General features: G+C 31.3%; 1 protein-coding gene across 1 annotated transcript; it reads left to right on the forward strand.

The window, feature by feature from the left end:
* The first annotated feature begins 10,436 nt into the window (after positions 1-10,436).
* On the forward strand, positions 10,437-14,836 carry LOC11427371 (phospho-2-dehydro-3-deoxyheptonate aldolase 1, chloroplastic). The gene is made up of 5 exons (XM_003615104.4): positions 10,437-11,104; positions 11,463-11,740; positions 12,796-13,072; positions 13,208-13,453; positions 14,320-14,836. The coding sequence occupies exons 1-5, from the start codon at positions 10,574-10,576 to the stop codon at positions 14,584-14,586; spliced, it is 1,599 nt and encodes a 532-aa protein (XP_003615152.1). The 5' UTR covers positions 10,437-10,573; the 3' UTR covers positions 14,587-14,836.
* Positions 14,837-15,783: the final 947 nt, after the last annotated feature.

Genomic DNA, 15,783 nt, shown 5'->3' on the forward strand with positions numbered 1-15,783 from the left:
TTTTTTCCATATTTTAAATTAAACTAATTTTCCTTCAAAAAAAATTAAACTAATTTAACTTTTGGCTCCTAAAAAATTGATTTAATTTTGTATTTATTAGCATACATGTGGACATTGCACGTGGGCGATACTTGTAATTGACAATTTATGATCCATTATTAGCATACATGATAGATTTTCAAAGTGTTTTTTTTAAGCGAAACATGTGTTACTTAAAAAAAAAAAACGAGGACTCCCTTTTATGTGTGCACTTAAATGTTGTCGTCAAATCTTTATGATCATTTACTTCAAAAAAAAAAAAAAAAAATTGTGGTGGCCGGAATTTTAACCTCAGATCTTAGATATATTATGCATTGTTTATACCAACTGATTTTAAGTTCACGATGACAAATTTACTTCAATTTTGATCACTCTCAAAGATTTTTTCAACTCAAAATTTGTGATGTAATACATTTTAAATGATGTATCATCCGAGTTAGTGATGTAAAATGACTAACACTCATGAAATTACAAGAAAATAAAAAAAAAATCTTAAATTTAAGTTCAAAAGATTTTTTTTTAAGGAAAGTTCAAAAGATTTTTATTTATTTAATTGAATTGGTGAAATGTAAATAACTAACCGAGATAGATGATTTTACATCATTAAATTGTATATTACTTCATTTAAAATATGTTTCATTGTTATTTTTAAGTCCAAAAATTAAACATAAGGATGGAATCAAAGTTGAGTGATTTTAAAATGGCAGGATCAATTTCATAAATGAATGAAAATATGAGAATTAAAAGTGCAATTAAACCTTATTTTTTTAATTATCTTATTAATACACATCTTTTATATTATGATTTTATCATTTATGAAACTACCAAATTATCATGTTGAGTTCAATTATCTTGAGTTCAACAAAATCACACGACTGATTAATGGACCTGAATTTGATGTTGTAGCAAATTTAAATAGTTTGTTGCAGTAGCAAACCTTGATCATCAATCTACGATCTGAAAATTCCAAATTCACTGCATGGATTTCAACAATTTATAGTGTCAGATCTTGAGTTAGCTTTAGCTACTAGTTAGAAGGAATAATTGGAGTCTTGAGCATACTAGTTAACTACTCTACACATTGAGCATAGCATGAACTGAAGTGATGAGTACATTGAGTTATTCATTTAAGTAACAAAAACATAACGTATATAATTTCTAGTAACTCAAGTTAAGAATTTAAGTTAGTAAACTACAACAAATACATCTCAAATTGAAAATTTAACAAGCATCATAACATTCGATACCTACTATTAACCCACATCAAAACGTGACTTTTCTTAACAATTTATGCTTAAACATTGTTCTATAAAACTATACAAACTCAGCCAAGTGATACATTTTTCTAATCATTACTTTCTATATGCAAGGCAGCTTCTGACTATAACTACATAATCTTATTAAGCATTAAAATTATAATCTATGAACATAGCTTCATTCAAGTGTCAACTATATTTCTCAGTAACATTTACAACATGATGTACAGACTTCCATTACAGATTTGAGTAAACATTACAAATGTAGAAAGTCCAAACTTATAAACTACTCCATCCGGTTCTATTTAAAAGAAGTATTTAGGTTAGTAAAAGATGATTTATTTGATTAAAAATTTAGATTAAATACATCAACTTTTGTTGACCTAAATGTCTCTTGTAAATAGGATCGGAAAGAGTAGTTATTTTGTAAGATTTTCTTTGCTTTATAAATCCCTTAATCAATTTTGTAAAATCAATTTTGTAAGATTTTCTTTGCTTTACAAATCTCTACTAAGTAGTTTATGCTAATAAAATCAACAGGAATGGATGATTCTATCTTGTAGTAACATTTCATTTTTCTACTATGATCATTCTCACTACACAATTGATTAATTAAGTCTAATGTTTTGTTGGTGGATGAATATTGTAGGGCCTATTTTTATATTTGATATTGTATTTAAATTTATTATATCATAGGGAGGGTCCATTTATCATGTACTGTAAAAAATTTATATTAAATAATTAATAATTATTTTTTTGTAAAAAAAGAAGAAGCAATATTGTATTAATTTGCTTACACTAATAAAATATTTTAAAAAAAATGTTATAAAAATGATTTTCTAAAGAAAGTACTCAAAGCAGATTATCATTTTAATCTATTTTTAGTTTTTTCCAATTTCTCAATAAAAAAAATTAATAAAACTTCTAAGTATGATTATTTTATTTCAAAAAATAAACTTGTTTGCCATAAAATATTTAACAATCGGGCCATAACATCTATCTATCGTGCACTTTATTCAGGGCTCGCCCAAGGCATAGGTCGGGGGTGAGGCGGCCTAGGTCCAATTTTCTTTTACGGATGGGGGTGTATATAGTAATACTGGGTTTAAAGATGGTATAAATATCAGTAACCGCAAAAACATTTACCAGACTTAAGTCCATCAGTCATTTCACTCTTTTTTTACAACCCAGCAGCATTTCATTTTCACACCCCCAACTTAGCATTTTCAACCTCAGCATTTCATTAGTCAAATTGCAAAATTTAGAAGCAACGCGTAAAATACAAAATATCTACTACTTCCTAGAGACCAAGTTTGTTTTTTATTTCGAGATATTTTTTGGTGTTTCAGATTGAATTTAACATGAATTTATATTTATATTTCATTTTATAATATGAGTTTCAATATGAAAGTTTCATGTTTAGGACATCGAATTTGATAAGTAACATATAATTTTCTATTGATAAATGATAAAAGGTTTTCATATTACTGGAATGATAATGAAGTTCTTTGAGAAATTTTAAAGGTAATAAATCAATAGAATTATCAAATCAGATAATGAAACTTGTATAAAATTTAGTATGTCTACTATCGTTTTACTTAGCTTTGTTGCCTTTGGTTCGGCTGGCTCAATTTTTTTTTGTTATTCTTTTTTATTAATAATATATAGGATGAGATGCATTTGATACAAGATATTTTGAAGTGTCAGCATAGTTTGAATTGTAAAACATGTATTATAGGAACCATCTTGATTAATGCATATCTCATATAAAAAAATAAAAATAAAAATCTATTATATACGGGGATCATTTTCTTAAACCTGGCTTAAGGCTCATGAAATGTTAGAAATGGGTCTGACTTTATTCAAATAAACTCCACGTATTACTTTCTTACATATATAAATGGATTTAATTTGTATACACACTTCTTAAATATCAATCATGTACTTCAAAATGGATTAAATTAAAATATAGTTTAATTAATTATTTTAATAAATGAAATATTTATTATAAAGTAATAATTATTGAATAAAACAATAATGACATGACTATTAAATTTATCGACCTAGACGTTGTTATATGATATATCATCAAAATTGATCCCTAAGGGGAGATCAAAACTCGGAAAAAAAAAAAAAAAAAAATTGAAAGTAGGGCATCGAAAAATAAATTTTTAAAATGAGTGATAAAAGTTTATTGTTTTGAAAATAGGGGAATAAAAGTACATTTAAGTCTTTTTTTAGATTTATCTTATAAAATATTTTTTATTAATAAAAAATTTAGATGAGTAAGGCTTCAAGGTCTTACCCGGATAAGATAAGTTTCAAGGTTCGACGAGAGCTAACAAAGGTACTTATTTTGGACCGGTTAAAAGACCAATCCTATGTTGACACGTGGACTATACTTACGTCGCCTTAAGGCTCAACGCTGAAGGAACACACCAACTTCCGTACACAATGTTGCTTTCAAACACGCCTCCGCACGAGGATCCCGCTAACGTGTCCTCTAACTGCTCTCTAATCACACGCCGCAAAACCTGGAGACAGTTATTCTCACGCGCGCCTATGCAAGGGTGACTTAACTTCACCCTCAAGGTATGATTCACTTTTCACAACACTTTCTACACACTCTTTCACAGTTTCTTACTGACTTGAGTGTTGGAGTGCTAACGTGTCTGCAGACACATTTCGTTCTACCGCGAAGACTCTTCGCCACTGTAATAGAGCACATTCCGCCACCGTTGTTTCTCATCAATCCTCACCGGACAGATCAATACTTATAAAGTATATATCAAAAAGATTATTATGTTGATAATGAAAGGTTAAATCAATGACCTTGCGAGTGAGTCACTCTTTACCAACTGAGTCAACTGTGACAATTTTTTTATTTTGAAGGGTCAACATTGATTACTTGTTGGTTATAAAAATCAAATATATAATTATTAGTATTTAAATAGATAAATAATTGGAAGAAGAAATAAACTATTGTAAGTTCTATAGGGACTACTAATAATTCAAATAGAGATAGGTGGGGGTAGGAGAAGCCGGAAGGAAGTGTGAGTGGGTTGGTGAAATAAAATGCTTAAGACAGTTGTACCCTGCAATGGAAGTCTTCAACTTGAACATAGTCAATTCAATTCAATGCAAAACGTAACCGAAAACACAATTCAATAATGCAATTCCATACACATACCTTGTTGCATTGCTTGCACGTGTGTTAACTTGGAACTTCAAGTTGATGTGCTTTTTCCGTGTGGAAAATTTTGATTTTGACCAACTTTGTGATATTTTATTTTACTTATTATAGGGGTAGGTAACTTGGTATGGTCTTTCTAATGTCGTCGATAGGGGGCTAATATGCAAATAACGATAATCATAGGAAGGTTTGCATGGATAACCATTAACCAAGTTGTTCGTCCCTCTAAATAGTGAAATAAAGGGGCTGTTAGGAATATATATTTTTTTAACATTTACTCTTTTATAAGATGAGCGCTATGTGGATCATACTACTTCATGTGAAACTCACTTTTAAAATACCAAACTTGCATGAATTTCACCCAAAAAAAAAAATAAGTGTTGAAAAAGTATTATCTTTAGCACTCTTCATAGCTTAAATCAAATGTAATTGATGAAAAAATAGTTTTTAGGTTCAAAAGGGTTTTCAAGTTGATAATATCCGCTCTAGGGGTAAGATATAATAGTTGTTTGGGTTTGTTTCTTTCTTGCTCTTTTTATTTTCTTTTGGTTTGTTTCACATTTTTTCTTGTTTATTCTCTTTTTGGGTTTGACATTTCTCTTCGGTTTTGCTTCGTATTTATGAATTGAGAAGGTTTTGGTTTGTACCATTTCTTTCTTTGTTCTTATGTACGTTATTTTATATGTTTAAGGTGTTGTAGTTGGTTTAAAAATCTTATTCAAATTTGTGACGTGACAAAAAAAATTTGTTTGATATATTTTTAATATATTTTTTATTTGTTGGAAATGATTGTTAGACCTCTGATACCAACATTGCTGGGAGGGATGAAAGTCACCTATGAAGATTTTTTATGCATGATAATTTTGCTATAAAAAAAAAACTTAAAACATGATCATAAAATAAAAACAAGGACTGGGTTGACTTGCTCACTCACAGAAAAAATATAAAACTAATGTGACAAAATATCAACATATCCACTTCCCCCTCTCAAATAAAAAAAAAAAATCAACATGGTCCACTTATTTGCATAACTATATCAACTTATCTCATCGAAATTTACTTATAAACCTAATGTTACTATTTTTATCTGAAGCATCAAAACAAAATAGATAAGAGGTACATGATTAAAAAATAAATAGCACAAACTAAAGACAAAATAAATTTGTTGAAGGATTGTAAATGGTGAAGTCAACAGAAACCAAATTAATTAAATGTAGCAGACAACAACCAATCTATTCACCAAACTCTTTCACAACAATCTAAAGCAAAACAATTAGATATTTTGACAATTGTCAAAGATTATGTCAAAATTGACGAGGCTTGCTTTTAGTCTCAGATTTATCGGCTCAGCTGTGATTATAAGATATTTTAAATATATTTGTTGTATAAGATCATAAATTTATTCTTTGGATATAAATTTATTAATATACCAATTGTTAATATTAATACCTTTAAAAAAAGAAACAATTATTATTATTAGTTCATTTTGGACTATAAAAAGTGAATATTGAACACAGATAGACAATTTACTTTGAAACTCCGATACTTTAAAATGGATGACGAATTGTATCATGTACCGATATCTGCATGATACTTTCCGATACGTATCAAGAGAGTATCCGGAAATTAAATTTTATTTTTAAGATACTTCCCAATACGTATCAGAAGAGTATCTGATAATTATCCTGAACCGATAGCTCCCCCGATATTTGCCAATTAATGTTAACTAAAATAACTTAACTCTTGAGTACTGATGTGTTCTTTTTTGGATATAGTGCTTCTTTTTTGGATCGATATAATATAGCACTAACAATGTTCATTTTGAATATAGTATAGCACTCGTGGTGCTCTTTTTGGATATATTGTGTATGTAATTGACTAATTATCACTTTCTTAATCATCAATATTATTTATAATTATTTATGTTGATGTGCTACGAGCCTATTACTGGTTTCTTTTGTTTGTTAATATATTTGCATATACAAAAATGGTTATAATTATATTGTATATTTAATTATATAATTTTTTATTAACGTATCCCAGTCGTATCGTATCTTGATTTTTGAAATTTTTCCATATCGGTACCGTATCGTATCTCGTATATGGGCTTCACAGCTGATAGTCATATACAGATAATATGCAACCGTTCAAAAAAAAACAAATGAAAATATAATACACAATAATTATACTTATGTAACTTTAATATCTATGCATGAAAAGTGTCAAATGATCATCGTGAGCTTAGTTCAGTTTGTAAGAACAATGTATAATATATGCAAGGTCCAGGGTTCAAACCCCAGCCACCACAAAAAAAAAAAAAAAAGTCAAATGATCTGTAATAAATACAAAGGAAAAATTACTTTAAGTAAATTTTCATTTTGCCTCTAAAGAAAATTTTCATATTGATCAATTTTTAGTCTCTCGCAAAAATAAATTGAAATAGGTCTTATAATTTAAAGGAAATGGAATAACTACATTTTGTAAATTTTAATTTTCGTCAATTTTTAGTCTCTCACAAAGATAATCTGAAAATATCAGTCTTAAGTGAAAATTTATGTCAATTTTTTTAAGGCTAAAGTTACATAGACACTCATTTCAGCCATACCACCCCATACACACGCTTAGGTGGCATTTGTTCTGATTTTTTTTATTTACTAATCCAAAATGAATGAAAAGACCAACACACCCTTAGATCTCACAGGAGAAAGAAACTCAAACAAAAAGCCATCTCTGGTCATTGTTCATTGCCCCTAACCTGAAAACCCTAGCAGCGGATTCAGTCTTTCTATAACCATCTTCGTCCACGGCCACTCTTGTCGTCTCTCCTCCCACTTTGTTGTCTCTCTCTCTCTCTCTCTCTCCCCCCTTATCTCCCTCGTCATCTATCTCACCTTTGACTCCCGTAATTTAAAACGAATTTTTATAGATCTGGCGAAGCCATGGCCAGTGGGATCTCAGGTGGAACACACCAGATTTGGAGAACCGCCACCTAAGAGAATGACAGAGAGATGCGAGATTGACGACGAGTCCTAACAGTCAAACTTTGTTAAGAATGGTAAGACAATTGTTTCGGAAAAGAGGACAATATTTTCCAATTGAGGATGGTAGAGACAAGAAGGAAAAAGAAGGATTAGAATGATGGTGATGGTGTGCCCGTGGAGAGAGAGAGAGAGATCAAAGGCAAAAAATAATTTTTCTTTTTCTTTTCTTACATGGAATATGCATAATTTTTTATTATTAATTTTGTCATTAACGAGTGGTAGAAGACTGGTAAAGACACAAAAGGGTGTCCATGTATAAGAGCTCTTTTTTCCGCTTGCATCCAAAGCTTTAAAAAAAAGTCACATACTAAAAGTAAGTGATTCACATTTTCCACTTCACGCAACCTGCAACACACACATTTATACTATGTTGAAGTATTGCACGTTGAACTGAATTATCCTTTGTAGGGATTTGGTTCTAAAGTAGCCGCCACGTAAAAATAGATACCCGAAACTATTTTGTTCCAAATTATTACATGTAAATTATGTTGAGTATTTGGTTCCACATTCCTCCATCGTAACCATCTTCACCCTAATAAAATTCAATTATTAAAACTCCGTGAGTTTTATTTCGGGTATGCGAAAAGTTTGATAGATGTATACTTGTCTCAAAAGAGGAATGTCTATGGTTGAGTTTTAGTCTTTGTTAGATTTCGTAACATTATAGATGATAAAATTAAAATTCAATTATTTAATTAGGTGAAAAAAATAAAAAGTAAATAAAAAAGTTTAGATGCATGATGATATTAGAAGATAAATGTTACACAAAAATATGATATTTTATTTCCCCCTTATCATATAATATGATACTACATTCATTGTTTTCTAAAAACATTATTCATTCCCCTAAAAAACTATGTTCATCGTACCCTCTTAGTACATGTATCATCCAATATTTACTAAATAGTTTAATTATTATTTTTGACAGAATTAATAATTTAATTATTAATTGACATTTTTATTTGAAAAAGTTGTATTAGAATAAGTTGAATATAACAAAAATGAAAGAATACCAATACATATGGCGTAGAATATAACAAAAGGAAAAAAATACATAATTTAACAAATGAATGAATTATGTCAAAAAAGACAAATGAATGAATCTTACTAAAAAAAAAAAAAAGAACATGTAAATCAATTTGGCTTCGTTGCCACCTCCAAATACCCTTTACAAAAATACTCTTTCACCAAATGAAAGGATATACGATTTTTAAAAAGTTTATGCTAAAGTACCTTACGCGTAGATGTGAAAATTGCCGTTTTAAATTCGTGTTTGTTTCTTGTCAAAAAAATTCGTGTTTGTTTAATTCGTCAATTGATTACTGGTACGTTGAGTTAAAAAATTAATTTTTAACTCGTGTTTGTTTAATTCGTCAATTGATTAATTTTTTAATTCATCAATTTTAGGCATGGCAACAAAATCCATACCCGTGATTATCCACCCGAACCAAACTCATTTTGACGGTTTCCCCGTTTTAACTAGGTTTGGGTATGTGTTTAGGTTTTCCTCGATTTTAAGACACGGGTATGGGACACCCACCCCGAACCCATACCCAAACCCGTCTCGAATGTAGAAAATTATTTTATGTTGATATGTATGTTATTTTGTTTGATAATTGTTATGTTATAAAAACTATCATTGATATTTAAAGGAGCAACTAAATCAATCGGTCTAACAAATGTTAAAGTAAGCATATTGCTGGATAATGCATTACAAAATTTTTCTAAAGGTTGCAAAAAATCTTATATTTTTTATTAAAAAAAATTATTCAATGCGGGGATGAGGATGGGGCGGGGATACCCAAATCAGTCGGGGACGGGGATGAGGTTCAATTTCCCATCCCCGTTGGATATGGGTAGGGTAACGGGTAAATATATTAAAATCGGGTATGAGGAAGGGGAATGTAAAATCCGTCCCCACCCTCCCCCAATGCCATGCCTAGTCAATTCGTGTTTATAATTGAGTTAGGTTGGGGTATACTACCTTTTAACTCGTGTTTATAATTGAGTTAGGTTGGGGTATACTACCTTTTAAAAAAAAAAAACTCATGTTTTAATATGATGTCAAAATAAAGAAAACTTGTGTTTTAATATATCAAAGAAATACTATCATTTTGTCAGTTGAGCTAATAGAACAAAAAGGAATTTAACTTTTAAAAAATTTGATTATTTTTTGAAGAGTCACATTGGATGTGAGATGACTTGAATAAATATTTATAAGTGATAATATACTAATGTGATATTAAAGATTTCTCCACGATCCATGAAACCACTTGCTCTCAAGCATTTGTTATTCGGCCACACATCTTTCATATTCATCACCAAATCCAATTGTGTTGTTTGTTATTGTAAAAAAAAAAAAATAATAATAGTGTTGTTTGTTTTAAAAAGTGCGTTAAGGATTCTACATTTAATGTGATGTTTAAACATATGTTTATAAATAGAGATTGACAAATCGGTTTTGTAGAATTTTGTTATACCCAACAACAAATTCTAAAATAACATTTAATTTTTTTATTTCTTAAAATGTTTTCTAAAACTCTTGGTAACATTTCTATATAGTAAAATTGTCAATGAAGAAAACATTTACAAAATACAAACAAATGCATGAATTTGTTAACATTTGTATAGTAAAATTCTCAAAGAATAAAACATTTGAAAAATACAAACAAATGCATGAATGAATGAATCTTACTACTATTTTAAAAAAGAAAAAGAAATGAATGAATTTGACTTTGTTGGTCGCCACCTCTAAAACCACACCACACTCCCCATAATACCCTCAAAAAATTTCTCAATTGACAAAAATACCCTTCCCCCAACTACCACCACGTCTCTCTCTGTCTCTACCCAACAACAACCCCCAAAATAACCAAACCCTTTCTTTCTTTCTTTCCCTTATAAAACCCTCTCATAACTTCTCATACCCTCTCCAGTTCACGCCACCTTCTCTCAAAGCGTGACCATTCAAAAACATCATAAAATAAAAAAAACATTCAAACACAACAAAATCATTCTGCAACAAACAAACAAACACAAACACAATGTCTCTCTCTTCAACATCTTCCACCTCTCTCATTCCCACCAAATCATTACTCCAACCCACCAAACCAAACCCACCTTCATTCCCCATCGGGCTCAAACCCATGCCCAAACCCAAACCCGGTTCAATCCTCGCCGTTCACGCCGCTGAACCAGCAAAAAACCCGGTCCTCACCGAAAAGCCGAGCAAGCCTCAACCAACCACCATCCCCCGCAATGCATCCACCAAATGGACCATTGACAGCTGGAAATCCAAGAAGGCTCTTCAACTTCCTGAATACCCGAGTCAGGAAGACCTTGAAGCGGTTCTCAAGACACTCGATGCTTTCCCACCGATTGTGTTTGCTGGTGAAGCTAGAACTTTGGAGGAGCATTTGGGTGAAGCTGCTATGGGAAACGCGTTTCTTCTTCAAGGTGGTGATTGTGCTGAGAGCTTTAAGGAGTTTAATGCTAATAATATTCGTGATACTTTCAGGATTATTCTTCAGATGAGTGTTGTTATGATGTTTGGTGGTCAAATGCCGGTTATTAAGGTAAAAACTTCAAATTCTGTTATTTCTTTTTTTTAAAATGATGTATCATAATCAATCATATGATTTGACTTTAGATGTGTTGTTAATTTGTTATTATTAAGTTAAATATTTTTAATGATTTGATGATTCTGAAAAGAATCAATATTATCCGTCCAGTTGGTAAGGATTTGACTTGTTTGAGGATTTGAATCTGCGAGGATTCAAATTCCAATGTTGATGTGATGCGAATATGTAATAAACTTTAGTAAACCCCGAGATTTTAACTGACCCTGATGAGCTCATAATCTAGTTTTGTGTAAAAAAAAGATTCAATTTTTGTGTGATGATGAAAATGTGAAAGTTGTTTTTTTATGTGTAGGTGGGGAGAATGGCGGGTCAATTTGCGAAGCCAAGATCGGATAATTTTGAGGAGAAGAATGGTGTGAAGCTTCCTAGTTACAGAGGGGATAACATCAACGGTGATGCATTTGATGAGAAATCCAGGACACCGGATCCTCAGAGGATGATCCGTGCTTATTGTCAAGCTGCAGCTACTCTGAATCTTCTCAGAGCTTTTGCTACTGGTGGTTATGCTGCTATGCAGAGGGTTACTCAGTGGAACTTGGATTTCACTGAACAAAGTGAGCAAGGAGACAGGTATATTGTAACCTTCACTTTGTCTTTTTCTTAATTTTTTTTTTCTCCAAGGAATTTGTGATTCTTATTTGTTATAAAGTTTCCTTGATATATTTTTTTAGTTTCTGGTTTTGTTATTCAAATTAGTCCTATATTTGTGAAGATTTGACTGCTTTCAATTGTTGATAAATTGACTATTGAAATTATAATACATGACACATTATAAAGTTATTTTATTTTACATTTTAGACTTTGAATTATGTCTAAAGGAGATTAATCTGATTCTTGAATTTTTGTTTATGGCAAAAAGCCAAGACATGTTTTTGTCTTTTCCACAGCCTTCTGAGAGTGTCTCAAAAGGTATCACTCACCTTTGTTGAGAATATACTCGCCTAAAAAATATTTTTTAGAATGGAAGAAAATTGATTTGATCTGTTTTTTAAGTGATTTTTTTTTGGTTTAATACATGATGATAAAGGTAAAGTGATGATTGATATAACAAGTGGGTATGCATGTTTAATGTGGTTGGCATTGGGTTGTTATTTTCCTCTCAAATAATGATGTTGATTGCTCACTGTGTTCAATTTCATGTATAATGATGCTGATACTTATGATGATAATTGATAGTTATCTATGTAAATATTTATCTTCTGTTCTTCAACCGTGAAATGAAAGACTAATAATAAGGATAAGAAACATGAAAAAAGATAATAATTTAAAAAAGAGGATTCTTAAAAATTCAGAATGATTTATTCAATAAGCTTTGTGTAGTTGATGTTAATATGAGGTTTAAACATTAAAGAAGGGTGTTTATGTGTAGTTATTATTCCTTCATTGCTTTCAAGATAATAGTTGATCTCATGGAAGTGCTAACTTGAATCCTTTGCAACGGCTGCAACTGTTGGATTGAGATCTAGATTCAACTGCGCCAATTTAAGTCTTTATCCAACGGCTCTGCAGCCGTTGACTTTGTGCAGCTACAACTCTTTGTTTTGTTTCTAACATGGTCTAGTTATGTTAATGTTGGATATATAAATGTGAATTTTGGTAAATTAAACGTATTCTTGGCATGACAGGTACCGTGAGCTTGCTAACCGAGTTGACGAGGCCCTTGGATTCATGGCTGCTGCTGGTCTCACTGTTGACCATCCAATAATGAGAACAACTGATTTCTGGACTTCACATGAATGCTTGTTATTGCCATACGAACAATCACTTACTAGGTTGGATTCAACTTCTGGTCTCTATTATGACTGCTCGGCCCATATGATTTGGGTCGGTGAGAGGACCCGACAGCTAGATGGTGCCCATGTGGAATTTCTAAGAGGAGTTGCTAATCCCTTGGGAATCAAGGTTTGTACATTATTCTTATCATGCAACTTCAATTTCGTTTTATAATCTCTTATAAGTTGAGGTACTAAATATTATTAAGCAAGTAAATTGAATCACTTAGCACAATCTCTTATAATTTTTTTTATACATTGGCAGGTAAGTGACAAGATGGATCCAAATGAGCTTGTTAAACTCATTGAGATCTTGAATCCTCAAAACAAACCAGGGAGAATAACTATAATCACTAGAATGGGAGCTGAAAATATGAGGGTGAAGCTTCCACATCTTATCAGGGCAGTGCGTAGAGCAGGACAAATTGTCACATGGGTCAGCGATCCTATGCATGGAAACACCATAAAGGCTCCATGTGGTCTCAAAACTCGCCCCTTCGATGCCATCAGGGTATGTAATTCTCATCGACTCTTTCTTTTTTAGTTGGTGACATGTTGCTTTCGAGTATCTTTAATATCTTACTTTTTGATTTACAATCAAATTTTATTTATCACCAAATAATGAAATTGTTCCACTTGTGGTTCACAATCTTTGCTAGAAATAAATATCATGCCTACTATTAAAAGTTCTACTTAAAATTAGAATAAGGAAAAACATTGAAAAAGATTAGTGGAGAGTAAGTAAATCTTGCTTAATTTGACTAATGTATGTGAGCTGGTCCATGATGGTGGGCTACCAAACTTCAAGGCTTATGTATATGATTTAGAATTTGGAGTGGTAGGTGGCAAAAGGGCCACTTGTAGAAGTAGGTGAAATAGTTAAGTATTCAAGAAATCATTTTTTTGTTCTTTGGTGACTACGAATGTCATTATTGACCAATTGGGTCTAACATAGTTGAATCCCTTAATTATGTGTTAGGATAGGAAAAACTCGCTTTGGCGATCTTTGTACCTTGGTACACGATTCATCTGTAAATTTTGGGTGAACTCTGAATTTCGATTAAGTATTCTGTTAAATATATGAAACCTGTCCAGTCTCTACTGTTAAATTGAGGGTATATTCCTAAATTTTTGTAGAGATGCCCTTGATGATTCAGGGTTCACCTAAAATTGTCATTATGTTGCTAAATTGTAATTCTTTTGGGTAGGTGGGATTAGACTTTAAGGGACCATATTAGTGTAAATTTTTATTTTTTTTCCAACTTATAGAAAGAGACATCATACCACTTTATAACTTTAATCCCAAGATTTGAATTTTGTGATTATGATTACCAATAATGTTACTAACTTTTGTTTCACTGAATTAATTGGACACAGGCTGAAGTGAGAGCATTCTTTGATGTTCACGAACAAGAAGGAAGCCACCCAGGAGGAGTTCATCTCGAGATGACAGGTCAAAATGTGACCGAGTGCATCGGTGGGTCAAAGATAGTCACATTTGACGATCTTAGCTCACGCTACCACACACACTGCGATCCTAGACTTAATGCTTCACAATCTCTCGAGCTTGCTTTCATCATTGCTGAAAGGCTAAGAAAGAGTAGAATCAGATCACAGCCTCCTCTTGAATCTACTGGATTTTGAAAAAGGATTTGAAGAAAAACTCAACACAATACCTTTGTTCTTTTTCTTATATATTTAATGGTTGTTGTTTACACACTGATGTGGTGGACCTGAAACTGTTAGCTAGTTAGCTTTATGTTGTTGTGTATTGTGCTTGTATTGTATACTGCCTAGCAATGCTTTTGAACTTGGGAAGGACTAAGAGTGCTTTATTATTAATAAAGGAAGCTAAAAAGTTTCTATTGCATTTGGCAAATTGAGTCTTTGATAATGACAGGCATTGGCTTGCAAGTTGCAATAATTTAACTTTGGTGGTACTAAACAAAATATATCTAAATCCATTAGAGGGTTGGACTCAATGTGATTGGACTTGGTGTGTGTTTTTTATATTATGGTGGACGTTAATATAGACCATATACATAATTTATTCAATGAATTTAAAAAATAAATTTTTATTAACTTTTGTAAAATCACAGTTGATCGTCATAATTCTAACGAATTCATTGTGATTCCAAACATGGGCTTAGTAATGAACAACCAGCCTATGAGCTCAATTATTACTTCTTTTCGCATGTATGAAGGAATGAATATGGTTATTGGGATTATCCAACTTATAATTTTCTGCAATTAAAGCAAAAGAATTGTATACCGTTACCTCGTATGCTAGTATGAGCAGTCCTTGTATAGAAATATCATTTGCAAACACAAAAATACAAAATGTCCAACAGTTTCACTTCAGTGGTGTATTTTTATATTTATTTATGAATGTGTATTTTTATATGGTCTCAAAACAGAGTTTTATTATACTATATCCAACGTATGTTGTCTCCTTTGAGATCTCAATTTCTCTCGAAATATTAAATACCTATTTATCATATTATTATTTTAGTTTTTTAAAGATCAAATTATAGACTTAAGTCTTTAAAACTATACTCCTAAAAAAATTCATCCAACCTACCGTAAATGTCGCATAAAAACGTCTCCAGATTCAAAATCCACGTGTTTAACCATTTTGATTTTTTTAGACCACCTCTTTTTTCTTTTTTCTTTTCTTTTTTTTTTTTTTTTTTTTTTTTTTTAAGTTTGTCCTTTTTTTTTGTCGAAAGATATGAGATTTCAATGAAACGCGGTATAACCAAAAAATCGGTTAAAACCACAAGTCAAGTATAAAAACTAGTCGATGGCACCTCCACCGGATGGACAAAAACACCCAAACCA

Source organism: Medicago truncatula, chromosome 5 (assembly GCF_003473485.1).
Source record: "Medicago truncatula cultivar Jemalong A17 chromosome 5, MtrunA17r5.0-ANR, whole genome shotgun sequence".
In the NCBI taxonomy this organism is placed as follows: Eukaryota; Viridiplantae; Streptophyta; class Magnoliopsida; order Fabales; family Fabaceae; genus Medicago; species Medicago truncatula.